At 45.5% G+C, this 27,377-nt stretch overlaps 1 protein-coding gene across 7 annotated transcripts in view; it reads right to left on the reverse strand.

The window, feature by feature from the left end:
- HIPK2 (homeodomain interacting protein kinase 2) overlaps nucleotides 1-27,377 on the reverse strand; it is a gene marked incomplete at its 3' end in the record, with an annotated part of 187,498 nt that overhangs the window by 14,264 nt on the left and 145,857 nt on the right. For 2 of the 7 annotated variants that reach the window (XM_079931129.1, XM_079931135.1), the window contains exons 7-13: nucleotides 25,341-25,503; nucleotides 21,517-21,724; nucleotides 20,302-20,423; nucleotides 19,861-19,917; nucleotides 12,956-13,098; nucleotides 10,011-10,190; nucleotides 6,813-7,094 (exon numbers count right to left, since the gene is read on the reverse strand). In XM_079931129.1, coding sequence (XP_079787255.1) covers nucleotides 6,813-7,094; nucleotides 10,011-10,190; nucleotides 12,956-13,098; nucleotides 19,861-19,917; nucleotides 20,302-20,423; nucleotides 21,517-21,724; nucleotides 25,341-25,503 — 1,155 coding nt within the window. The remainder of the gene's footprint in view (nucleotides 1-6,812; nucleotides 7,095-10,010; nucleotides 10,191-12,955; nucleotides 13,099-19,860; nucleotides 19,918-20,301; nucleotides 20,424-21,516; nucleotides 21,725-25,340; nucleotides 25,504-27,377) is intronic. The other 5 variants (XM_079931132.1, XM_079931134.1, XM_079931133.1 and 2 more) reach the window with 5 other exon arrangements.

A 27,377-nucleotide genomic window follows, 5' to 3' on the forward strand; every position in this document is an offset into this window, starting at 1 on the left:
AGTTTATTTATTTAAAAAATTTTTATTTTATTGTGGTAAGAATATGCAACATGAGATCTACCTTCATAAAATTCTAAGTATACAATACAGTGGTGATGACTATAGCTGTGACGCTGTACAGATCTATAGAGCTTATTCATCGCAACTGAAGTGTATGCCTGTTGATCAGTGACTCCCCATCTCCCCCTACCCACAGTCCCTGGCAACTGAGATTCCGCTCTTTGATTCTGTGAATTTGACTCTTAGATAGCTCATGTAAGAGGTTCTTTGCATACTGCACATTTTCTTCTTTTTACGGCTGAACAGTATTCCACGGTACGCACATGCTACATTTTCTTTATCCATTCATCTGATGGACACTTAGGCTGTTTCCACATCTTGGCTATTGTGACTAATGCTGCAATCCACATGGGAGTGGCTACCTCTTTGAGGTCCTGATTTCCATTCTTTTGGATAAATACTCAGAAGTGGTACTGCTAGATCATATGGCAGCTCTATTTTTAATTTTTCTGAGGATCTTCCATACTGTTTTCCATAGCGGCTGCACCAATTTGTATTCCCACCAACGGCGCACAAGAGTTCCAGTGTCTCCACATCCTCCTCGTCAACACTCGTTATCTTTTCTTTTCGATAATAGCCATCCCGACAGGCGTGAGGTGATATCTCATCGTGGTTTTGGTTTGCATTTCCCTGATCACGAATAACGTGGAGCAGTTTTCATATGGCTGTTGGCCCCGTACGTGTCTTCTTTTAAGAAACGTCGGTCCCAGTCCTTAGCCCACTTTTAAATTAGGTTGTTATTTTTTTCGCTGTTGGGTTGTCCAGAGCCTGCACTCCCTTTTAATCACTAGCTACACAGCCCCCTCCTACCCGCGAGACTGAGAACGTAAGGCAACGGAGACTGTTCCTGCTGCTTCCACCAGGGGCACAGCTGGTGACGGTGGTCTCCTCCAAGCATGGGCCATGGGGTTGTTCGCATGGACAGCTGTCCCGGATGATGGAGGTGACAGCTCCCAAGCCGGCCACCTGCACAGGCGTGCGCACGGCTCGCTATGCTGTTCCCACTCCCTCTCCACCCAGCTATAAATAAATACAAGGCCGACTGCTTTTAACCAGCCCTTCATGTGAAAAGAGGGGCCAGGCGACGATGCCACCAGGCCAGTGTACTTCCGATGTATCATGTGCCTTCCAATTTAAAGTCATTAGTGAGAACCAAAAAAATCTACATTTTAAATTGGGTGCATACATGACATTCGCGTTACATTATCCACATGTTTGTATCTATGTGTATGTCTCTCAACATACACACACACACATCCGTGTCACCATTACGGTCACTTTTTACATGACTACCTTCTGGAGAAATCTGCAACAGGGCCTAGAAGGAGCGAAGGGTGGCCCCAGTCCTCACGCATCACGCACAGCAGCAGGTGTTCACTCTCCCTCCACCTCCTGCGCTCCAGCCTGCGAGTCTCTCCGGATCGCGCTGGGTCCATCCACTGGGCATGGCTCTGCCCTGTGCTTCCCAGCCCGCTCCTGCCCTCCACCCTCTGCCCTGCAGAAGGCAGGGAGGACACCACGAAGTCGCTACACGTCTGTGAAAGCTTTGTTAATGTGCGGCAGTGTTAGGACAGGTGGCTGGGGACAGTCCGGTGCAGTGTCTCCTCTTCAAAACACGGCGTTTTCATAAAATGCACCCCCTTAACCACTGGGGTGTTTTTTTTTTTAAATAGATTTATTTATTTATTTATGGCTGCGTTGGGTCTTCGTTGCTGCGCGCAGGCTTTCTCTAGTTGTGGTGAGCGGGGGCTACTCTTCGTTGAGGTGCATGGGCTTCTCATTGCGGTGGCTTCTCTTGTTGCGGAGCACGGGCTCTAGGCGCGTGGGCTTCAGTAGTTGTGGCTCGTGGGCTCTAGAGAGCAGGCTCAATAGTTGTGGTGCACGGGCTTAGTTGCTCCGCAGCATGTGGGATCTTCCCAGACCAGGGCTCGAACCCGTGTCCCCTGCATTGGCAGGCGAATTCTTAACCACTGAGCCACCAGGGAAGCCCCCCACTGGGGTGTTTTGAACGTAACCCTGTAATAAAGATGCAGTAGAGTTCCCTCGACAAAACATCCTCTGTTCATCTGTGGGGTGTAACTTAACACCGCGAAGCAACGAGCCCTCCAGATGGCGCTGCGAGTTGGGTCCTTTGCTTCTTCCCTCGACTTGACTCTGATGCCACTAGCACGGCACAATGTTGGCCTAAGTGGGTGTGTGCGCTTTTCCACTGATAAGTGGATGTTAATTTTTCAGGCTGTCTTTTGAGCAGCAGTACATCAGCTTCCTGACTGTGCCTTTTCTATAGTAATTTCTCTAGATTTTCAATTTAGTGTAAAAAAGAACATTTGGGGTCACATTTTTTTTTGCGTAAACATTTTCAGAGTGATCCCTGTTTAAAATACTTAGCGATCCTGATGAATCAATCTTCTACTGAAGCTCACATTTTCCTCACATTGACTGTCACACACTCCCAAAGTGATGCAGAATACAGCAGTGCCCTGATGACCTAAGTAGATGAACCCCGGCTACCAGAAATAGCTAATTGAACGAACAGATAAATGAACGAATAATGGAGACTGGGCAAAATGATTTCTAATTGATCAGCTGAAATGAGCCACTCTGGTCACACACTTTGGAAGACTGTATGATGCAGCCTCATGGCCTCTAAAAGACAGTTTCAGCACAAGGCAAGGTCGGCAGAAGGGTCTGAATAATAAGACGTGCACCCATAAACTTTCTCCAAGGAAAGTTCAAGGGAGAAAGGACAGCTTATTCAGCACGTGTGGACAGTCAAATGCTCCTCTGATCAAAGTCATTTAAATATATTTAAAATAGGACTGGTTCTACTTCCTAATCTTGGGGGACCCAGAAAAATATCTGTTTGCTATCTTTAGGCAAATTCTCTAGCCATGACCACAGGGCCCCCTCGTCCAACATCGAGAAAGAGGAGGCTGCTGGGTCTTCCTTGGCCTCCTCACTTTTTCAAATCTTGAAGAATGAGAAGAGCTGACTTCTGCCCTGCCTGCTGCTAGAGCCCCAGCACTCTGACCAATCAATGCCTCGCCCCAGTCAGGGCTCAGGGAACGTACCCTGGACTCTCCCACTGCCCTGGCCTGGTGCCCTGCACACGGTGGGTGTGACCATGGGTGTGGGCATGGTGGTGGTCAGAGGAAGCACAGGACACAATTTATAATGTGTTGAATTAATGACTGAAGAGAAATCAATTATTTTTGCCGGTAATAAAGACTGCCATTTCCTCAATGTCACAGAACCTGAATCCTAATTCTGCTACTTAGAACTTTGTCAATCTGGGCGAGTCACCTATCTTTCTTGGGCCTCAGTTTTCTCATCTATCAAATGGGACTACAACTACTGGCCTTGTATATTCCATCGAATGATGCACAGAAAGTGCAGGTGGGAACACCTGGGGAATGTTTGTTATGACTCCCCTCCTCCCTAATTCACTCGCCCCCAGCCTGCCCCTCACGCTCTGGAGTCCTCCTTACAAGAGGAATTGCTGACCGTCCACCTAACCTGGCAACGAACAGTGCCACACACTGGGGGGCAGGAATGATAATTTTGCTTTGGCATTCTTCTGAAAATTCTAGGCAATTATCAGCTGGTCCCAGAGATTTAGTGACAAGCTTAGTCCTAAAAAAGGTGGATTTACCATTATTTGTCTCACGTCGGCTCTAAAAGACGCTGCCGTGTGGTCCGTGCTCACCACCCCTGTGAGCATCACCCCCCCCACCCCGCTCTCTGGCTGCTGTGTTGAGGCTGAGTCACGTGATGGGGAGCGATCGGCATTTCAGGCAGTTACAGGGCTAGCACTGGGGGTGAGCCGCAAACAGGAAATGAGGTCAGGGACACAGAAGATCAGAATCGAGGTGCTCACAGCTGGGAGAAATCAGGTTTGGGAACAAGAACGGTTAGGGTCTAGGAGGGAAGTCTCCACGGTTCACACTGGAGCACTGACAGGTAGAGAAGCTTCCAGCTGGAGGGCTGCACCTGGGGGCACGTCCTTGTTTTCCCAGGACTGATGCTTTCCCACCAGCTCCTCAGCAGCTCCTCGCAAAGCTGGCCACGCCCACCTAAGGAGAGACCCTCAAATCTCCCTTTCCAATCTGAAGTCCCTTCTTTCCTTGCCTCCCGCTTCTTCTCTCTGATCAGCGGCCCCACGTGCTCTTGATCCCTTCCGCCCACCTCTGAGGCTCCGCCCAACACCTATCTCGCTGGAATTTGCAGTCTCACCTCCTCTACCCACTGTCCACACCCATCAGGACCTTTGACCTTGGAAAGCCTCCTCTCCCCTGCTACTTCCTCAAGCTACTTCCCCCTTGAATCTCCACAGGCCTCTGCTAGTTTCTAGGGGGCTGACATTCTGTTTCATGTTATGATGATTTGCAAGCGTCTTACCGAGCTTATTACCCTGCAAACCTCCTGAGGACAGAGGCTGTCTACCTTATTTATGTAGCACCTGTGGTTCTGACTGTAATATCTTACCAGTGGGGCCAAAAGATATTTACTGTGTTAAAAGTTTGCCATAATTCTGATATCTAAGAACGAGTAATCGTATTTCCCCGTTTCTTTTCTCATTACAAAATGCAGTCACATTAACGTGGTCACATTACACGGTGGGTTCGCTATGAATAAAATAGCTACTGGTTTCTGTTTGATCCTCCTCAGACTCAAATACACTTTCCTGTCTTCCTGGGTCCTAAAACATTCCTTTAAGGATCATTTGATCCCTCCAGAAAACACTATCATCCCATTCTGTGCGCCTCCCCTCACAACTGTGCGCTGCCGACACCCGTCTCGATTACGCACTGGCCTCAGCCTGCAGCTTCCCCCATTTGGCGGAACCTCTCTGGTGCGTTGCGTTCCCCTGGGCAGGCAGGCCGTCCCCTGCGCTTTCCACTGTATGAAGCTCTGGTACTCAGCAGCCCACTGTCGCTGTCTGTGGTTGTCGCTTACACATGCACCTGGCAGTCAGCTCCTTCCCTGCTCTCCCCTACGTCTTGACTCACTCGTGAAGTCACCAAGGTCCTCACATGCTGTCAAGTACCCCAGTTCTCTTCTTTCTGGGCCCCGGAGCTGCTGCGGAAGCAGCCTGTGCTTTGGCTCACTTTGCGCTCACGGCCCCGGCAGCGGCCTGACAGGTGGAGAGATGGCTCTCTCATCCTCCTTCTCCTCAGACCCACTATTCAATTCTCTCTGGAGCACAGAGGTCGAGATTCTGTGTCAATTCAAATGTCAAAATGATATTCCAATCTAGTCAGTTGTCGGATTTTAAAATCGCCTTTTCCAGTTGTGGCAAAGGGCTGTGGAGGTTTCTGGTCCTTCTCGTGCCTGATGCTACAGATGTGTGCACCAGCTGCTCCAGGCCGGGGGCCGGCCGGAGCCGGGAGGAGCCTTCCTCTTTGGGAAGGGCCTGCGAGGCACGCGGCACTGGGCAGGATGGGGTATTGACTCAACTTGGGACTGTCCTCCAAAAGGAAACTGAGCCCAGTTCTGGAACAGGCAGCCTGGGAATGAGCACTGAGCCCCATCCCCCCGGCCCCGTGGCCCCTCTAGCGCCTGGCCCAATGCTGGGACCAGAAATGCTCCACGATATGCTTCTCTGAGACACACTGAAGCCTAGGCTGGGCCACTAAAGAGGATAGTGGAATGAAAGATACACTAGCCCTATCTTGAGAAGATAAGACACTGAGTTCATTATAAAGATGGGAACGGGATGCCCCATGCAGGAGGAAATAGCTGTAGTGAGAATGTCTGAATCAGTCTATCTGCATATCTTGTCATGATTTTAAGTGTAGGAATTTATTATCTAATAAAAAGGGTCTGTGATTATAATCAGGGACATTGTATCCAATCAGGAATTAGTAATTCGGGCCTAACTGTGAATGTTAAGCTTCACATCAGGTCATGGGATGTGCGCCGACTGGCAGCGTGGGGCAGGCCTCCCTTCCCAGGTCCTGGGTCCCAAAGGGAGGAGCCAGCAGGTTGGGACTGTGAGACTTTGGATCTACAAGGTCCCGAGGCCCAGGGGTGCTGAAGGCCAGGGGACCAACCGTTCAGAGAGGCAAGTTCCAGGGGACCATCAGACAGCCCAAGCTCACACCGCACTCCGTTGCAGTCTGGCTGGAAAGTGTAGAGAAGAGGCTCTGGCACTAGGGTGAACAGTCTCGCAAATATAATAAATATTTCTTCCCTCTTCCCAGGAAGCATATAGAGAGTGAAATGAGTTCTTACTGCTTTGGAATAAACAGTAATGCTCTCTGGGTGAAGAGCCAACTGGCAGTTCAATAGACGGGGTTAATCAGACACAGGAAACTTTCTGATTAATTGGGCAATTACCTCAAATTCTGAGAGAGCCAAGGCAGTGTTAGAGAAACAGCCTGACCAGCTAGGAATAAATTCAATAGCCCGAGGCAGAGATTTTTAGCGCACGAGGCTCGAAATACACTGGCACCGTGTGCCTGATTTTTATGGCCTCACGTCCCCCAAGTGTAAAGGGCCTGTGACTATTTTTTAAGACCAAAGTGACTCAAAATCATTTCGGCTTTCAACAATTATGGAAAATCTGTTTGACATTCCCTTGAAATCACCTTAGGGCTCCAGGACACGGCAAAGCCAAAATTCAGGGGCCGGGAGAGAGGGGTCATCATGCTGGACGATGCAAGGTGGTCCAGATCCACCATAACTGTCTCCGTGCGAGACGGAAACGCAACTCCGCTCCTTCCTGGAGTCTGAAGGTGGCACAGCCTCACCTGGCGGGGGCATGCTTCTGCTCCTCCTCTTCATCTGTGTCGCTGCTGATGGTGATGACGCTGACCGTGGGGCTGGGGGTGTCAGGAATGACTATCGTCTGCCGCTGCCGCTCCCTGGTGGTGCTGGAGGCCCCGTCGCCCCAGCCGCACGTGACGGAGGAGCTGCAGGCCGGGCTGCTGTGCACCAGGGCGCAGCGCGGAGGCGTGTTCTCCTTGACACGCTTGGACCGCTGCGGGGAGCTGACGGCCTGAGAGGAGGACACCTCACAGGTGGAGACGTTTCTGGAACGACAAAGCCACACACGCTCACGGAGAGGGTCAGACCCGGCAGCTCCTTCCGAGGGGCTCAACTGTCTAGAAACACCAGCTTTGCCAAACACCAGCTTTGCCAAGTCTCCGTAAACAGGTAGAGGACCAGGGCACTCAGACCTAATGTGACCGCAGAAGCGGCTGCCCGTGGAGCTCTCTCTTCCAGTTAGCTGCGACACAGACGGGGGCAGCAGCCTGGTCTTCTCTGGGCTCTGGCCTGGCCCCCTGCACCCGCCCCCAGCGGGACAAAGGGAGTAGTCAGGGCTCTCAGGAGAGGGCACAGGGCTGTGACCCAGGACTGGGCTGGTCTTGTGGGGGCAGACGTAACGCCCAGGACTTCAGGGGTGTCTGCCCCAGTGCGGCCCCCTGTCTTCAGGGTCAAGGCCCAACTCCCTGAGCTCAAGCTGGTCATCCTCCCCAATGTATTTAGCTCTTGTTTGAGAGGTGGAAGAAAAGGTATCTGCACAGAAAGCTTTAGTTTCCTTGCTAATGGCTGGTTTACCACTGATTAAACTAAAACACTCACTTCCTAAGAGTTCCTGGATCTAAAGGATCTAATGTTAAAGTTTAGCTTTCCCTTCTTCCTCCTTTTATGGACATGACCATAAAAGTATCTGTGTGGGTATAATTTTTCAAAGAACGATTTTTTTGGATTTTGACACATGGGCATCACAGGAACCTTACCAGTCTGTTTCAGTTGCAATGAAAAATCAGGAAAAATGCAAGAGGAAAAGGTATACTTAAAAAGGGACCTTTAATCTTGATTTTGATCAACTCAAAATTACTTATCAAATCAGCCAATGTAGTTTCTGGTAACTTTGGAGAAAAAAATACCTTACCTTTTCCCCTCCCCATCAACCCTTGCTGACCTTGGTCATATCTGTACAGTGAGATCAAAGCCAGCCTATGATGAAACTTAAGACTGTGATATGTCCTTAGAGATTCTAGCATCTTCTAGCTAAAGGGATGGCAATAAAGATGAAAATAATTCCATAAAGGCAGATCTATTTAATTTTCTATTTAGTTGATATCAGATATGTTGCTTGTTCCTTTTGGGGGGCTCGTAATAAGAAGTGTTACTGATAAGATTGTTCCATTCTTTGTACTTACCACAGAACTATGTATTTGTTATTACTAATACGTTACAATTTTGAGATTATGTTTTCACTACTCGAGCAGTTAAAATACAGTCCATTTGGTGTTGTTAAAGAAGAGTACGCCTGATGGCACTACCTGACAGGGGAAAGCCTTCTGGTCTTCCCAACTGTTAATGCCTAAGGCACTGGTCTTAAAAATAGGAAAACACCTAATTTTCACTATAGTCATACTGATCTTGAAATGCACTGGCAATGAGCCTTCCTGAAGGCAGCTGGGTGGTGAGGAGGCAAGAAAGAGGGACTTGCCAGCAGGTCAGAGGCCAACGGTTCTTCCTGCCCTTACCTGGCCAAGGTGAGCTACAAGGAGGCTAAACCCCACCTACCGGCCAGACCAGGGTTCTGGCGACCACCTACCAGGGTGAGCATGACAGCACGTGAGGATCGAGACGGTGGCTTCTGTTGCCACCCAATCTAACAAAGACACAGGTGTGCTGTCACAGGGCTGCCACGCAAAAGCATTCTGGAAGCCTGCCACTGATCTGACGTGAATTTCCCTAAGTTGTCAGAAACATCCAAATAAGAATCTTGTTCGGGAAGGATGACAACTTAAGGAAGTCAGCTCTTGGATTCGTTTTCAAGTGAAAAAGAATGAAAAAGGGCGGGCCTAATTTCTGGCAACTTCCTATACAAGGAAGTAGAAAACCAAAATTCACTAGACATTTCCTATACTAGACTTCTCTTGATTAGCCTATTCCAAATAAGCAATTACGTACCTCCCAGCCAGTGCCACTGGAGAGAGATGCAGGAAAAATTCTGCACCCACACAATCTTGATTTTCTTGTTTGTTCGGAAATCTCTAATTTTTAAAAAATTAAAAAAAAGATTTTTTTTGGAAATCTCTATTTTTTAAGTCAGGTCTCTTGAGGTATTTACGTACGGTGGAAGACATCCTTTTGAAATGTTTGATGAGTTCTGACAGATGTACAGTCAGGTAACCCCCGTCACGATCCAGATATAGAACTCTGTCATCACCTTGAAAAATTCCCTTATGCTCTTTCCTTGTCAATCCTCTCCTCTCCAACCCTAGTCCCTGGCAGCTCCTGATCTGATCTCTGTCCCTATAGTTTAACCTTTTCCAAAATACCTTATCAATGGAATTAAACAGCACATGACCTTTGTCAATCTTGATTTTTAAGAGTTCATGGAGATGAAACTGGATTTAAAGGAAATGGGAAAGATTATTGTTCTGCTGGTTAGTGTCTAGGATTAACCGAAGTTACTGCTTATATTTAAGCAAGTAGCTAAATGAGTTAAATTTCTGACCTTAGATTTCAGAGAAAGCACATTTCTGTACTACCTTTCTTTTTTTCTTTGGCTGCACCGGAAGCCGGATCTTAGTTCCCGGACCAGGGATTGACAGGGCGGCCATGGCAGTGAAAGCGCCAAGTCCTAACCACTGGACTGCCGGGGAATTCCCTCTACTACTTTTAAATAAAGTTATTATGGTTTTGAAAATGCAACTTCAGAGGTCAGCCTGAGTGTTTTCTAGAGAAGTGGAGAACCGCTCAAGGCCCAGACACTGAACACTGTGGTCCCAGGCCCCCAACCTTTGGGTGCTGGCAGGGTCAGCATTCAGACCTCAGAATGAGTGCCTCTTTCAAACCCTAGTGCTCCCCACATGGTCTAGCAAATTCTACCGGCCACTTCCTGTCCCACTCCAGGGATCCAGGTCTTTAACTTCCAAGCTCCTCGAGGTCTCCTTCCTACACGGATAGACTCTTTCACCACCTACCTCGCAGAGGACTGGTGCTGCTTACTCTTCCGGGAGGAAGTGGTGCTGGTAGGTTGCTGCCGCATCACGTGGGCCACGCCCACATTTAAGGGTTGAGCTGCTGGAAGGGTCACATGACCAGTCAATAGCGCCGGCTGCTGCATGATGGGATTGTAATGGCTGCCGTGAGCATGCGTGTTCCTAAAAGAAAGATGGGAAAACAGGCTCTTTACTGGTTTTATAGAAACAGAGCTCGTTTATAAGATAAAGTTCCCTCCCCAATTAAAAGCCAAACTAAAACCAAAAGGTGGGTCTCTCACTACCCGGAGAGTTGTTGAAGGGGGGAGCCACCCCCGGTGACTTCAACAGGTAAGCTTCCCTGGTGCAGTTACATTCAAGTGGTAGGGACACAACTAGGTGAGTGAGAAAGAGGGCATTTCAAGCGGGGAGAATGCCAAGTAGGCAGACTCAGCTTAAGTTCTGGGGAGAGAAAATAAATATTCCCTCCAGCTTTTCAGGTCCCTGAACAGGTGACTGTGCTGTGTATTTTATTTTAGAATTTACCAAGTGCCTTCACTGGGTGATTCCACTCTGTGAGGGAGGCAGGATATCTTAGTAATACCACTTTATAAGGGAGGATATTGTAGTTTATGTGGAAAACAAACTTCGAAGACTGGGCGCCGTATGTTTCTGGCGTTCGGAAGTGTTAACACTTTAGAATTTTCTCAGCGGCCAGCACAATGCTCGGGTGTGTAGCAGCTGATTAATGAGTTACACGCTTCCTGAATGAACAATTAGATTAACTGAAGGTTGACTAGACATGCATAGAGTTTGGTACTAAGTGAAAATTACTAACGTCAGACACATGCTGATAAGAAACACTGCCAGCCATTATCCTGAAAATGGGTTATATGGGATCTGGGTTGTGTGGCGCTCAAAGGCTTGTTTTCCCACAGAAATAAGAGTAGTGATGAATTAAGAGAATTGCCCATAAAAACCCATTTAATACATAATAAAATGAAAAGGTATAGAATTCATCTGAATTTTTAAAATATTATGAAATTTATCTTTGAAACTTAGGGAGAAAGATGAATAGGAAAAAAAGAAGTAGGGAGACACTTTTGGACATTTCCATGAACTTTAGAAACTGATGTTGTAGCTTCTTTACTTTGTTGCTATTTCATCTACAGACATGGCACTCTTTTTCCTTTGATACCTGTCTAGCACTGGTATTTCTCTTTTGTTTATTAGCCATGATCACAGACATTCTTTGGACCACACATGAAATGGAGAAGAGACTGAAAAGAAACTGTGTTGGCTTTAGGTGTCTTCTGTGGTCACCAGATCAGAGATGAGGAGGGATGAGGGATAAGAAGATATGCATGAGTGAGTGAGTATTGTTGAAATTCAATGAGCTATAAATGCTGAAAGACAAAGGAAAGAAGGAGTACAGCATACGTGTGGTCTTTTAGGAGAAGAAGGGGTGAGGAGAAAAACACAACTGGTCAAACAGCTTTCCACTTGGTTGCTGTTCCTAATGAGCTGAAGAGGGAAGGTGGTCTTGCTGAGCATGAACCAGTGGGAACGGGGCAAGGGCAGATAACAGATCTATTTACTGCCTGTCATGTACCAGGCGCTGGTAGGGTAGGTTAAATTCAGTCAAGTGCTTTGTTTCTTTATCTTAAATTTAAACCTCCCAACGATCCTATGAATAGACGAATGTCCCCGCTTTACTGAAGAAGCACCAAGGCTCACACAGGTTAAGTAGCTTTTCCCAGGTCCTGCAGGGCCAGACATGACCCCAGTTTTACCTGGTTTGAAAATGCTGCCAATGAGTGGGGGGAGATGTAGGGAGGGTGCTGTCAGTGGGAAGTGAATGGGGCTGTGATAAGCAGCCCGTGTTCCTCTCTTCTTCTTACTAAATTAAATTAGAATTAGTACATTAGTAATTAGAAAATTAACTGGCAGAACAGAGGAAGCTGCAGTTGAGGCTGGACTGGGGGCCTGTCTCTCCACCTCTCGACCTTTTGTCCAGAGCTCTTCATTCACAGTAGCCTTTCAGGTCGGAAAAGGAGCTGTCAGGAGGCTCCATGGCTGGTATGGAGGCTGTCAAGAGGGTGAGGGGTGCGACCTGCCCTGCTGTTTGGGCTGAAAGAGAGACAGTGCAGGGGGCCACGGGAAGCTGGGGACAACTTGGGGGCTGCCATTTGGTTCTGCACTGGTGCAGCGGGGCATGTTGGTGGTGTTGGCGTGGGGTGGGTGGCAGGTACAAGGAAAAGTGGAAAGTGGCCATAAAAACAACGGAGCGACGTGTCAGTGATGAAGCTGGCGAGCGGGATGGGGTGGGGGGCTCTGGAAACAGATGCAGGGGGTGTGGCATGCTGGTGGCTGTCAGCTGGTTGCCTCTGGGGTCTGCGGAAAGTGCACTTGGATCTCGAAGATATGACTATCAACTGAAGAGACACACTCAGCAAACACACCAGAGTTTATCATCCCAATAAAGCCCTTTCTGTCAAGCCTCCCCCTGGGAGGTCTGCGATGACTCCAGTGTGCTCGCGTCTCAGAACACCTCGAGAACACTTTCCGGAATTGCATAGGAGCCCCGGGGACTCTCTTCCGCATCCTTTCGCTGGTGACAAATCTTTGTTTTCTGGGAGTGGAATTTAATTCTGAGAAACAACCAAAAAATCGTCCCATGCCAAGTCTGGTGAATTACACTGGTGATCAAATAATGGAACTGAATTTTGGGTTGAAAACGACAACTGACCATAATGTAATGAAGCTGATTTTCTAGTGTCCTGGTACACATTTATTTAAAAATAACCTCTCATTACACTGTAGTCTATTCCACCTAATAATCTTTTTAATTTAAAAAGCAGGGGATTCTGGTACAGGCCAGCCCGGCAGCTCTCTGGGTCAGTGGTAGACGTGCCTCCCATCCCAGACATGCCTGCTGCCTCGCTTACCTCCAGTCCGCCAACTGCTGGGTGCCGGCCATGGTCTCGGGAATCACAGTCGCGTGCTGCACCGACGTGTGCGTGGCCACCCCAGTCAGCTGCTGCCACGCCGGGGGAAGCAGGATCTGCTGGGTCCCACTTGGCCAGGCCTGCTGTAGGACAGAGGACGTTTGCTGTCACCATGTCTGTTAGTCATAAAATCAATCTGCATGAGTCAAGCACTTATTCTGTGCCCAGAGTTGTGCTCGACCCTGTGATAGGTGTGAAAGTGGAGACCTGCTCTTCGGCCTCAAAATCCAGGGGAGATAAAATTAGCACATGGGACGTCAACAGAAGATAATAAGGATAGGGGCAAAGAACTGTATGGAAGCAATTCATTCACATTGAAGAATGATTTATTTATAATTTGCTCTAATGAACAAAGCTTAAAATTTCCAAGAGTTCATTTATTGATTTATTCTGTCACAGAATTACGTGCGAGAGATTGAGGTAGTTGAATTGGGCCATACAAGGGTAACTTCTTGCCCTCAAGAAGTTTTCTGTCTAGTATCCTTTATTTAATATTTTGCCTTGTGTTTATCAGCTAGAATCTAGAGGTCCAACTTGTGTTACCTTCTGAATCTAAGTTAACATAATTCTGGGATCACCAAGTATCCGATACTTGCCTGCAACTGAGGGCAGGCGAGTGTGACGTACAATCCTTAGCTGGGACCTCAAGCTTACCTGAGAATTACCTTGACTTTTCCTCAAAGCAAAAATGAGACAGTGGGGGAGTCGCAGCTTGATTCTTCGTAAATATTAAGCGTTTTCTAAGAAGTCTAAAACGAACTTTCTTGATTCCTCCTTGAACAGACTTACACGTGTGCGTGCACGTGCGTGTGTTGTGTTTTGAGCTCTCTGCATCTTCAGTCACTATTCTGCTTGCCTTTGGTTATTAAATGATTCACAATGAACACAGCTGTCCAAAGCTGGACACTTGAAGGAACACCACTAAGGTAAATTCCTCTTGGGCAGATCAAGGACTTAAAAGATTTGGGATCTTAGTTATATCTCTCTTGCCATTGGGATGGAGATGACTGACACTGGGTAATTAATATAATGTAGTGCTCCACAAACTGTGCGTGTGTTTAATATGTGTGTTTTGGCTCACACGTACAAACAAGCACTTCTGGAAGTGGATTACAAATTTGAGTCAAGGCTTAATAAGCAGTGATGTGTATAAAATGATATAGCCGCAGTTTAGACCTGAGTGGATCGCTCACCAGGTCTATCCTGTCATCTCTGTGGCAGATGAGACCCAATGAAATCTCTTATACCTTGTCGATATTGCCTGTTTGCTTATTGATCTTTTTTGATAGAGGCAGAAAGCTCAGGGACCACAGATAAAACAGTAAATGCTTAATAAATGTCTGTTGATGAAACGAAGGAAGCAGTTCTACCAAGGCGAGTAACTATACTTAACTGTATTTCAGGTTTACTGAATTCAAACACGGTGAGCAGAAAAATAATTTAATTGAAACAGTTATGAGCTCAAAAGCTTAAATGAATAACAGTTTCACTGGCAGTAAGATTTCTACTGATTTTGTCTGGAACTTATTTCAGATCTCATAAAAAGCATATGCTTTGACTAATGTCATTTTAAAATAATACATCTTGACATCAAGCTAAGGACATTATTTTTTCCCTATTTCCCTAAAATGAATATTAACATTTTACTTCAGAGGGAGATATTTTTGTACCTCTATCACTGATTGGTGTGTTCAGCTCATTTCAGACAACACTTCATCAGATATTTCTATAATTTATTACTACCTTATAATTTATAAGGTTAGCGCTGATATTTCTGGATGCATACTGTGTGCCAAGCATAGAACTAAGACCATAAATAGATTTTCTGACTTGCTCTTAAGACCAATCCTGTGAGGCAGGGACTGTTTTCCCCTCCCTTTTCTCAGATGAGTAAACTGAAACACAGAGAAGTTACATAGCTTGCCTGGAAATATGGTAAATTAAACATACATTTACTGCTCTCCCTCTTTAAGCTCAACTAAAATGACAGTGAAGGAATGAACAAAATATATAGATCCCTAGGACAAAGAGAACAGGAAGTGACAATAACAGTTAACAAAATTTTAGAAGCTGTTAACCAGAAGGGCGATTACTGAGTTCACAGACTGAAGGAATCTAAGGACAAGTCTGTATATTAAACTATGAGATGCCTTCACCCCCAGATCCCTGGTATGTAGAATTATTACCCGGCCTCCCCAGTCTCAAAGCAGGAGCCTGGAGCATTCTCTCTAGGGAAACTGACTATTCCAAGAGAAAAAAGTATAGATACATTTGACAAGAGGGGATCTGCCAATGAAAATGCTGAGCTCACTCCTTACTGGTCTATACAGAAGCCCACGTTCAGCTATGGAGAAGTCCACCGCCCTGCCCCTGAAGCTCTCCAGTTATTTCAGTGCTTCAGTCTTAGATATGAATGAACAGCCAGGGCTCACCAGATTTTAAAGGAAGCTTCTAAGATGAAAGAGACTAAAACAAAAACATGAAACTCAGAGGAAACAACAACAGTGTAGGAATCAGAAGAAAATTTCAAAAAAATATGTAATTAATGTCCTCATAGAGGTAAAAAAAATCTATCTATATATCTCCATGAAACAAGATCATGTATAAGAAGATATATCTATATTCAGAGAACGAGAAAGACTCTTGGAAATGAGACCTATGACAACAGAAATGAACGATTCCATAGAGTTGAGAAAATATTCGGAAGTAGCATAGATCGAATATATAGAGACAAAAAGGTGGGCGGGTCGGGGGGAGATATGAAAATCATTAGATCACTTCAAAACACCAGCACCTAATAAGAATTCTGCAAAGAGGGAACAGAGAAAATGGAAGGGAAGAAGTTAACAAAGGCAAAAATAAAAGAAAATTCTCCAGGTAAAAAGGGCAAATAGGTTGTCCAGGACAATGTATTCTAAAAGACTCACAAGGAAACATGCAGTCATGAAATCTCAGACCACTGTAGACAGGGAGAGTCTTAAAAGATTTCAGAAGAGAGAAAAATAACTACCACTGAACTTCTCAATGTGCTCAAACACATCAACACATCAAACACACAAGCCTTTTAGAACTCGGGAAGAGTTTGGGGCTGCATAATAATAGACACAGAGGAAACCCAATGAAAAGATGAGACAATCATTAATTCCCGGAACAACACGCTGTACAGGAAAAGAAATGGAATCATAGTATATTATGAGGCTCAGCTGAAAATAATGATACACTATCGATGATAATAATTAATTAAACTTAAATTCAAAAATAACTTCCCCAAAGTGATACAGCCAGTAAGTGGCGGGGCTGGCACCTGGACACGGGCAGTCAAACTCTAGAGCCCGCGCTCTCAGCCAAACTCCTACCTCTTTTTATGGAGATGATACATAACAGTGCTGGCCCTGTTCAGGATCAGGTGTTGGTGGTAACTGCATAAAAGTGGTATGAGAGAGTCTTCCTTATTCATTAACAATATCAGGCACCAAGCAAGACTGACACAGACGGCAAGACAGAATGGCTGGACAGACTGGCTGAAAGTAACCAGAGAAGGTTTTGAGAAGCATCGAAGTTTTGTATTTTAACAGTTTAAAGAGTCCAAGCCAGTGGTTTATCCTTAGGGAAACATTTAAAGGGGTTCAGGTGGTACACGCTGATTGGCTAGAAGAATGCACAAAACTTCTTCATGGCAGGGCAGAGTCTACAAGGATCTGGCAACCAGAAATCGCCATATCCTGGGGGCTCTGAAGGGTCAAAGCGGGTCTGGGATCTGCCATTTGAAACGTGAGATAAATTCAATACTGCATCAATCAAGAACTGTACTTCCCATCTCTCTACCTTTACCTACTCATTCATAGTTTCTGATGGTGGTCAAGATGCCAGCTCTGGCCTGGGGCTTGGAAGGACAGAGGTGACAGTTCCTTTTAGGTGGTATCAAAAAAGCATTACTGGTAAGGCAATCCATGTCACCCTCGTGTCACTGAAATGAGAGGGTGTGATTACACCCTCTTCTTCCATGAACACATCTTTGGGGTGCCCCAGAGAGAGTGTTTCCCTTTGAGGGACATGTGATGCTGCTGGGAGGTGGGGCAGAAAAGGGCAGAGCAAACAAAGCTAACATGAGGGATGGATTTAAAAGACTCTCTAAACTTTCACAGATAAACTCCTGGAAAAAGTATAACTATTTAGATAAAAAGAAATACGCAGAATTTTGGGATATATTTAAAGTAATAATCTTTGGAGTGCCTTTGGAGTGCCTGATACCTAGAAGTTTATCCCAAGAAAAATGAAGGCGTCAGCTTACGTGTTTAATTATTGCTTTTTTTCTTTTTTTTTTATAGCTGCCCTACTAGTTTTAGAAGTTAGCTTATTTTCGTCCTTTGAAGGGACCATTAAACAATACCTAGGAGAGGACGTCCCTGGTGGCGCAGTGGTTAAGAATCGCCTGCCAAGGCAGGGGACACGGGTTCGAGCCCTCGTCCGGGAAGATCTCACATGCCGCAGAGCAACTAAGCCCGTGCGCCACGACTACTGAGCCTGTGCTCTAGAGCCCGCGAGCTACAACTACTGAGCCCGAACGCCTAGAGCCCATGCTCCACAACAAGAGAAGCCACCGCAATGAGAAGCACACGCACTGCAATGAAGAGTAGCCCCCGCTCACTGCAACTAGAGAAAGCCTGTGTGCAGCAAGAGAAAGCTTGTGCGCAGCAACAAAGATCCAACGTAGCCAAAAAGAGAAAAAACCCAAAAACCTAGGAAAGCTCGACCTTAATAGGCTAACATATTGGCATGAATTGAGTGACAGAAAAATCAAAAGCAACCAATAAACAAAAAGACACACAGTGATGCTAGATAGGACAGGACTTTTTTTTTTTTTTTTTAAACTTAATCTCTCTTAGGCGTCTCTGCATGTCAAGGCACTTTGGTCTACCATGTCCTTGATGCGCAGGCTCAGCGACCATGGCTCACAGGCCCAGCCACTCCTACTGCAAACAAAAGGGAGCTAGGAGGACCAGAGACAGAGGAAGGAGTAGAAGGTGTGCTTTATACGCTGAAGGTTCTCTGTTTACAAACTTGCAGCAAGTCACAGCTTTCTGTGCCATCAGAAGCTGGTGTTAGTGGTCATTTGCAGTCTCAGTTTGGACATAAGAACAAAGAGATGAAGAATGGCTAATATCAATCTCAAACAAGCTGTTCCAGAAAACAGAAGAAGAGGTAATAATATCCAGCATATCTTACGAGATTGGTGTAATCTCGATGCCCAAAGCAGATAAAGATTCTACAAGAAAGAGAAATTCATGCCGCTTCTCACTTATGAACATAGATGCAAAAATACTAGCTATAGTGTTTGCAAACTATCCAGGATTGAAAAGCATACAAACACATCAAGCACATCATGATTAAATAAAGTTCACCCTGGACATACAGGGATAGTTTAACATGACAAAATCTATTAAGTAACTTGGTACATTAACAGATAAAGGAACAAAAACACAGGAGCACTTCAATAGATGAAGAAAGAACATTTGATGCAATTTAATATTAATTCATTAAAAAAATTAGCAAACTTGATGAAGCGTCCCTATCAACTCTTCAGAGTAAACAAAATCCCTAATGGCAAGCAGCTAGAAGAATTTCCTTTAAAGTTAGGTTCAAGTTAAGGATGCTCAATATTAACACTGTTATTAAACGTTGTTTTGGAGGGGCTGTCAGCACAGTGATATAAGAACAATAAATAAAAGTTATAGAGATTGTAAAGGAAGAAACAAAACTGTATCATTTGTAAATGAAAAGATAGTCTACATAGAAAATCCAAGGGAATTCACAGAAACAATCAGAACTAATCAGAGTTTGGAAGGATTGCTAGATAACGAACTCAATAAAGAAAAATCAGTTACATTCCTATGAACCAAAGACAAATAATTAGAACATACAGTTAAAAAAGTTATTAATAACAAAACTGGAAAATGTTTAGGAATTATTCTAACAAAAGAAAACTTTATTGAAAGGAATAAAAGGTAATTTATATACAGTTATACCATGTTCAGGGATGACTTAATATTATAAGGATGTCAATTTTCCTAAAAGTAAATATAAATCCAATGCAAGTCCAATAAATACAAACCAGGGTTTTGGGTTTTGTTTTGGCTTGTTTTGGAACCAAAATTCTTATGTAAAGGTGATGATAAAATTCCCATGGAAAAGCGAAGGGATAAGAATAGACAGCGAAATTTTGAAGAACAATATAGGAGCAGGGCTTTTCTGACCAGATACCAGACATATATTAAAGCCATAATAGTTAAGACAATAGGATATTGGAGAGGACAATGGAATAGCATAGAGTGAGTCCAAAATAGACCTATGCAATTTGACTATATTAAAATTAAAACCCCAAACCTCTATTCAACAAAAGATACCATAAGTAAGTGTCTTTGGGAACCAACTTTATTTAAAAACAAAAGTGCCTCTAAACTAACGACATTTTGGTCAAGCTGTCCTTGACGCCCAACAACAGAAACAGTACAGCATGGTGGTAAAAATACAGATGCTGGTGTCTTGGGTTTCTGTTCTGGTTCTGCCACCTAATTGCCGTGTGACTTTGAGCCAGTGCTTGTGCTTCATTTCCCCTATTTGTCAAAAGGAGACAAATACCTTACTATGTTGTGGGGATTAAATCAATAACAACTGTAAAGTGCCTGGCATAATGAGGATATATTTGTTATTAAGGTTCAAGTGACATTAAGGATTGATTACTATTATCATTACACCACTATGGTTACCTAAAATTTCCACAACACTTTACATATTTTCAACCAGTTTCACCTCTGTGATTTCATTCTAAGAATCTGTCAGAGTACCTGTGTGAACAGATAAGGAAGGTTCCATCCCAAAGCTTCTGTGATCCTGGTTTTCAACTATAAAACAAAGAGATAATCTCCAAGGCTCTTTTTGGCTTTAAAAAAATAATTTCAATTTTACAAGGAAGAAATGCTAACTGACTTGCCTTGGGTCACAGAGAGTTAGGATTAAACCCTAGGTCTCCCATATTAATTTGCATTACAAAGATACAATGATAATTTCCCCAGACTCTCCCTGTGTCTAAATTTCTTCTTGTAATTGTAAGCTAGATACTTAGGAAGGTAATTCACCTGGGCATCATTCAGAATATTACTGATATATTCTAATGATTTCAAGCATCTAACTCATTGCCAGGGAGGGAATTAGCGAAGATATAGCTCTTTTGTGAACAACATTAACATGGATCATGGTAATACCAGTAATAATAAAGAAAGAATTACCTGGGCAAGCAGACCTGGTTGGATCTGAAGAGGCTGAGCTCCTGGGGCTTGAGTGACGATGGGAACCGCGTTCTCCATTCTCACAGAGTAGCCAGCATGCTTAGAGGGAGAGGCCTGCAATCCTAGTCCAGACAACGGGCAAGGGGGAAAAGGGCTAAGTGACTGGAAACAGCTGGACGAGGAGAACCTTCCTAGCCCGCTGTGTCAGCTCTCAGCTTCCCTTGGCACTAGGTACCGCCTGGTCCTTTGGAAGTCTCCCCTTTAGTTTCTAACTTTAAAAAAAAAAAATTTTTTTTTTCTTTTGGCCATGCCACATGGCTTGCGGGATCTTACTTCCCCGACCAGGGACTGAACCCGGGCCCTTGGCAGTGAAAGCGTGGAGTCCTAACCACTGGACCGCCAGGGAATTCCCTCTAACTTAAAATTTAAAAGAACCACGAAAACAGCCTTGAATGTTTTCAAAGACTAGGTCTTTGAAAGATTAAGGAATCTTTAAAGCCAAAAGTGGAACAGTTACGTTGGCAAATTACAGCAGGAAAACAACTGCTTTTGACATGAAGATATATCTGCGTATGTCAAAGCCAGGCCTTGGGGGAGGAGTGAGGCGGCTGGAATTGCACTGATTCAGACTGAACCGCGTAGACTTACACCAGGAGGGTTTCAGAGACAAATTCTTGAGCTTTCTGTGTAAACTGTAACCAAGCAGACAACTCCAGCTTAGAGTTTTCAGGAGAAGAGGCCGGGGTGCATGGCCAAAGGATCACCTGGTGGGCACGTGGTTGGGGGGTGGTGTCCAGGAAATGCTTTCCAGACAGATTTATATTCTTCACAAGAACTGGGACTAGTTGGCTGTCGGAGATCGGCAATTTTTTACAGATAAGCCACACAGGATATTCCATGTGAGGAAACGCAAGAGCTGACATCAGCATAACAATGGGAACACACACAATGCGCTGATTTACAGACAGCAGCTGGGCCTGGGCCGAAACCACTGGCAGGTGATGAGAATAACAAGGCGCTGACTTGGTGCCGAAACGTAAGTCCCACTGTTTCTAGGCTGGCCGCCGCAGTATGGGGGCCCTCAAGTTCAGTGGTGCCAGGGCTCTCAGCAAAAGAAATGAAGAGGGCTTTAGCAGGACAGAAGAGTTTGGGGGCTGGCGCCCCAGAGGTGGTCTTCTTGGAAGCAGGTGAGAGGCTGTGTCCACTCAGCCTTACCTTGGAAGCCGGGTGGACACACGATGAGCGCTTGCTGGAAGGGGTCGGGCCGGGCGCAGATCTGGGCCGCTCCCGTCTGCAGGGGCATGCTCCGCTGGGCCACCGCAGCCATGGATGCCGCTGAGGGCTGGTAGAGTGCAGATTGGTAGTTTAGTATGGAGACTTCAGGATTGGCTAAGGAAAGAGTGGCACTGGTGGAGGTGGGAGCCTAAAGGAATGGTGGGGATTAAACAAAAATAAACACAAATAAAAAATGAGGGAGGTGGCATGTTGGGAGACACGAATCTAAATCAAATAAATGAACTCAAAGAAGAGCAAACAAACAAACGAAAACCAAGAGCAAAAAAGCAAAAACAGAGGGGAGTGGAAATATAGTTGGAAAGTCTCAGGGAAAAGCAGGCACCTGCAGCCCCATGAGACACAGGACCACCTGCGGTGCTTACATCCAGGCCTGTTCCTAACATTTATGGGGCCTGCAAGTGCAAGTGGACGCCTGCATATCATGTCTAAACACTGCAAAGTTAAAACTTGGCTAAAGGACTTACGTTCTGCCCTTCCACCTGGACACGTACACTTTCATAACCACCTGGAAGACTGGGTTTGAGTTTGAATCCCTCTTGGATTCCTTGGCTTGGCCACTGGAACGTGGAGCTGAATGCCTGCCTGCCTTCTCTCCCTGTCCCAGCTCTGTCCCACAACTTGAGGGCCTTTGGGTGCATGTATTTGGACTTGGTGGTACAGTCCATACTGGGGAGGATGAAACCAAGCCTGGGGTGCCAGGTACCCAGAGCTTGGCATGGAAGCACACATACCTGGGGAGGGCCCAGGCAGGGGGCCCTTTTTCTCAGGTCTAAGGGCAGCACTGTTTACAGATGCCCTGAGATGTTTGCAGAGCACCGTTACTGTAAAGAAATACGCTGCAGAAATAGAGACGGAGAGGGACATGATGAGACTGGGGTTACTTGTTGGAATTCGGTGCCTTCTCATGCTGGCGTTCAACTACTAAAGCTGGAAGGCAGGGAGGAAAGATGCCAGGGGGTCAAGAGAACTTAAATGGAGATGGGTTAGATAGATACTGAAGTTATGTCCTCTTTCCTTTCTCTTCCAGAAAGAGACAGCATTTGAGATTGAAATTCCATGTGAAGCAAAGCCACGCAAGGAAGGAAAAGAAATTCTAAACTGAGAATTCTCCAGTTTCACCCCATCTTAGTCTTCTTCATGCTGAGCCTTTAGCAAGATAGGTGGAGTTACCTATGGCTTCAGATTCAACCTTTATAAGAGGTTTTGCCACTAGAGGTTACAAGCACTAAAAAAGTAAGGAGGGAAAGAGCCACAAGGATATCGTGGACACATACAAAATCAGGATTTCAAGAAGGGTATGCATGTGTGTCAAATCTGATAAAAAGGATAAAGTCTCATTTTACATGATTTTTATACTTATATTTGATGCTGAATTTCAGTGCAAAGCAAACGAATTTGAAAGTAATCACTAAATTATTTGGCGCCCATGTTTAGATTTTAAGATATTATGTAACAATAAGTGTCTGTTTTTGCAGCACCACACAATTGGCCTCCAGGTAGTGTGACTGGGGATGCACGTGTGACACGTGTGGGCCAGCATCTTTTATTGGGTTGGCCAAAACGTTCGTTTGGGTTTTCCGTAAGATCTTATGAACTTTTTCCATAAGATCTTACGAAGCTGAACGAACTTTTGGGCCAATCTAATTTTTTTATGTTTTATTGAAGTATAGTTCATTTACAATGCTGTGTTAGTTCTGGTGCACAGCAAAGTGATTCAGTTACATATATATGTGTATGTGTGTGTGTGTGTGTGTGTGTGTATTCTTTTTCATATTCTTTTCCATTATAGGTTACTAAAAGGTATTGAATATAGTTCCCTGTGCTATACAGTAGGTCCTTGTTGTTTATCTGTTTTATATACAGTCGTCTGTATTGGGCCAGCATCTGTGTTGCTACTGATGGCACGACTTGTGTTTCCTCTTTGTTCTCTCCATGGCCTCACCTCTCCCGGAGGCTTCCCCACATACACACTTCCCACCACCTGCTTGCACTCTACACACCAGAGACCAGACCCTCCTCACATCTTCCTGCCTCCGGGCTTCCCTCTTCAGGGCACTAGCACCAATCTCCTCCAGTTCCCATGCTGGCGCTCAACTACTCCCCCTTCTGGCCAGTCGCTGGTACTGCTGCTCCTTCCTTCGAAACGTCCCCAGAACCCTCTTTTTAATCACTACTTCCTTAGCTGAGGCCTGTCCTGGTGCCTGGGACCTGTAAGGCCCTGACTAGTGATGCTCTGGCCTCTGCTTCCTCTCTTCCAATTCGTTTTGGACACAGAGGCTAGAACATTCTTTCCAAAAGACTACTTTGTGCATGTCACCACCCTGCTCAAAAATCTCCAATTGTTGCCTAACGAATACTGTATATGCATCTTGGTCTGGCCCTCCTTCCTCACAGTTGGGCCAACCTTCCCATTGCAACGTATCTTCTACTCTTCCTGCTTACGGCACCAGCAAGACAGTCCACTCACTGTGATGGGGCTCTGGTGATGAAGACCAAAACCACGGTGATATTTTGGCAAGGAGTTCACCGACTGGCTGTGGCCGCCTTAGCCTGAGGACTGAGCTAGGCACTGGGTGGGAACGTTTATTATTTTGGACTCCAGGCTGTAGAGAACATTAGCTCTTCCCACTAAGGAGAATTGTAAGAACACCAAGGGCCCCCAGGGGGCAGCAGATTCCAGGCAGCCTCTCCTACTAGAGTTTAGGCAGAAGGAGAGGACAGGCTGGGAAGTAAAGCTGGGCCTTAGCAACACACCATGCCAGGAATGGCCTGGAAAACAGGGTCAATGACTCTTCCGTGGGAGTAGGGGACCTGTCGGAAAAGAGTAGATGGCCCGACAGAGTATTTACACTTCAGGATTAGAACATATACAGTCCTTTCCTATGGGGTGGGGTGTGTGTGTGTACACACACACACACACACACACACACACACACAGAGGTGTGCTGTTGTCATTAGAGATTGATATTAAGACTGAAAAAAATCTAGGGACATTTATTTGGTGGAACTGGTAAGGCTGGTTGGTGGGAATAAAAGTAAAAGTCTCTTAGATGCCAGAGGCAGCCTGAGTGAGGACTTGGGGATTATTCATTCAGTAACTATTTCCTGGGTGTCATCCATATTTCGAGCAGTGTATTAGGTGTTAGATTCTGCTAATTTTCTGCAAAAGGTTGGAAAGCTGCAGGAAGAAAACCTCAGTTTCCCGGTCCCTTTTTAGTTCTAACTGCTGGAATTCTGGTGACAAGATTGATGAATTGATTCTCCCCAAGAACTGGAAAAGGACAGGTTTTATCTTTCTTGAAAGGAGACCATGTGGACCCAGCAGTGTGGACACCAGGAGCAAGGGCCTGAGCTGGGTGACCGCCAGCATCCCTTCCAGTTCTAGAATTCTTTATCAGGCAGATATCGGTCATAAAAGGATCACAGCATCTCCTTTACCTTATTCCCACATCAAGACAGGAGAGCAGTAAGAGGTACCATCTCAGAAGTAACTCCCTTAGTGAGTCATTTCTGGGACCTTTCGATGAGCCAGTAGTCAATACAAAAAGTGCCTGGGATTCTCAAAGGAAATAACCTTGGGAACACACACTTTCTTACAGAGTTGAACGTGGCAGCAGAGGGATTTTGTCTGTTGTACGTGATATTGGAGGAGTTTTGTCTCCTGACTCGGTTTGGTGGGAAAGTACAATTCCTGTCGCTCACACTATCAGCCCCGCCTGCCTTCCCCTCCGCTCCCCACTCACCTGGTTGTGGACGGTGTTCAGCTGGTTGTTGAAGGTCATGGTCAGGTTGGTGGATGTGCTGGGGGCCACGTGTGTGATGAAAGGGGTTTTGCTCTGGTTTACCGTGTCGTACATGTTCACCCGACGCTTGCAAATCTCCATGTTCTGGAAACATGATTTGACGCTGTTCACGCAAAAGGCAGAGACAGAGGCATTAGGGAAGGACAAGAAGGTAAGGTGGAATCCAGGGGAGAAAATGGAGAGAGAACAGTTAATCTAATAAACAAAACAACCGGGACACTTCACGGTAGGTCTCAATTTCCTGGATTTCTCATGCAGCGCCTGCATTTGCAAGAGTCGGCGGTACTTAGATGAATCCCCCCATTGTCTCACTACCTCTTCTCCCCATCCTGGTGGGTAAAGGTTCTCCACCAGCACAACAGACCTCTGGGCTCTCACTGCACTTCCTCATGCTGCTGATCTGCCTGCACCTTCACTGCTCATTCTCAGCTTTCAAGGTGGTTTCTGGCGCATAAACAAACGTATAAGTTCTCTGATTGGGAGCGTTGAACAGCAGTTGATGACCTGCCTCCACCTTCCTTGCGCTCACCCTTTCCAGCTAGTCTAGGGCACCAGCGCCATCTAGGGGTCAGCCAAGGAACTAGCCAACCCAGTACCAGGACCTCGTGCCACGCTTGTTCCTCCCTGGATTGTGTATGGAATGAGAACAATGATCTTAATGATTACTGCTAGTGGCTAACTTTACTGACACTGTGGTGGTAGTTGTTTGCAAGCACTGTCTCATTCAGTCCTACAGCAACCACGAGGGGAAGAGATACGACCATTGGCCCTATCTTATGAGTAAGGCTGAAGCAGACAGAGGATGGGTAATTTGTCAAGATCAAGAGCTAATCACTGGCAGTCTTCACATACACATGTACATTCTCTTTACCTTCCTTCATTCTGCCTTTCAGTTTTCTAATTCTTGCCCAGTTACATGAAGTAAACTTTCTCTTCCTCTTTTTCTTCCTCCATTGCATTTGTGAATCAAAACAAAACTCTAATTACGAAAGTCAAGTATAGAAGTGTTGCTGACACCAGCATCAAGGACAAGGAAAGCCACGAGTGGCCCTGACCAAACTTTTGAAAATCCACCATATAGTGTCCTTTAGACTTTATACATTGTTTTTCATTCACTTGTGTCTTCCTCTAATTAAACTTAATTTTCCTCAAATGGTAATATTCAAGACAATGAATATTAAATTTCAATTTAAAATACTTATTTTTAAGTATAAATAGTTTAATAACAATATAAAATTCTACTATTTTAAGATTACAGATGCATACTGTTTCCACATACTATAGGTAAGTTATATTCTGGGCCAAGCAGGTGCTTGTGGGCTATCCCAAAACATCCTCTCCATGAAAGATGTTCTGAACTGACTTAGACATTCTTTCTGAGTTAATGACTACTTACATTGGCTACACAATGCACACTAAATAAACATTTACTGACTGACAGCCCTGGAGAGGAAGGAAAACGTATTCTCCAGTAACCAAGAGCTAGAAACACCATTACTAATGCTGGTAAGGCCAACATGTTTTGAGCATCTACGAAGTGTCAAGCCCACTGCTAAGTGCTTTCACATGGAGGCTGAAGGAATCAAACAATAGATTTTGTGTTCTTTTTGGACTGTAGTTAATGCATCAACGGTTTTCTGACAATTCAACACAAAGCTTTTAGACTCAGAATCTTCTAGCTGAAACGGTCTGAGTTTTTAGTTTCAGTTAGAGGAAAGCACTTTCACGTTGGGTTCATTCTGAGAGTGGTTTTTAAGGAATCTGTGCACTAGAATCCTGGCGTGGAGAAATGAGTGGAGTCTCTTTCACCTGTTAATCTGGATGCTGGGGTAACCCTGGCCGAGCCCCAGAGGTGGGGTCTCTAGCAGGGCGGTGGGGTGGCCTGGAGGTTTCTTCTAGCCCCAGAGTTCTCCACGGTCTGCCCAACAAGTTCTAGGGTTACCTGGGGATCAGGCCTACTCTCGGGTAAGCCTGGGT

This window comes from Stenella coeruleoalba (genome assembly GCF_951394435.1).
Source record: "Stenella coeruleoalba genome assembly, chromosome: 9".
NCBI lineage: Eukaryota > Metazoa > Chordata > Mammalia > Artiodactyla > Delphinidae > Stenella > Stenella coeruleoalba.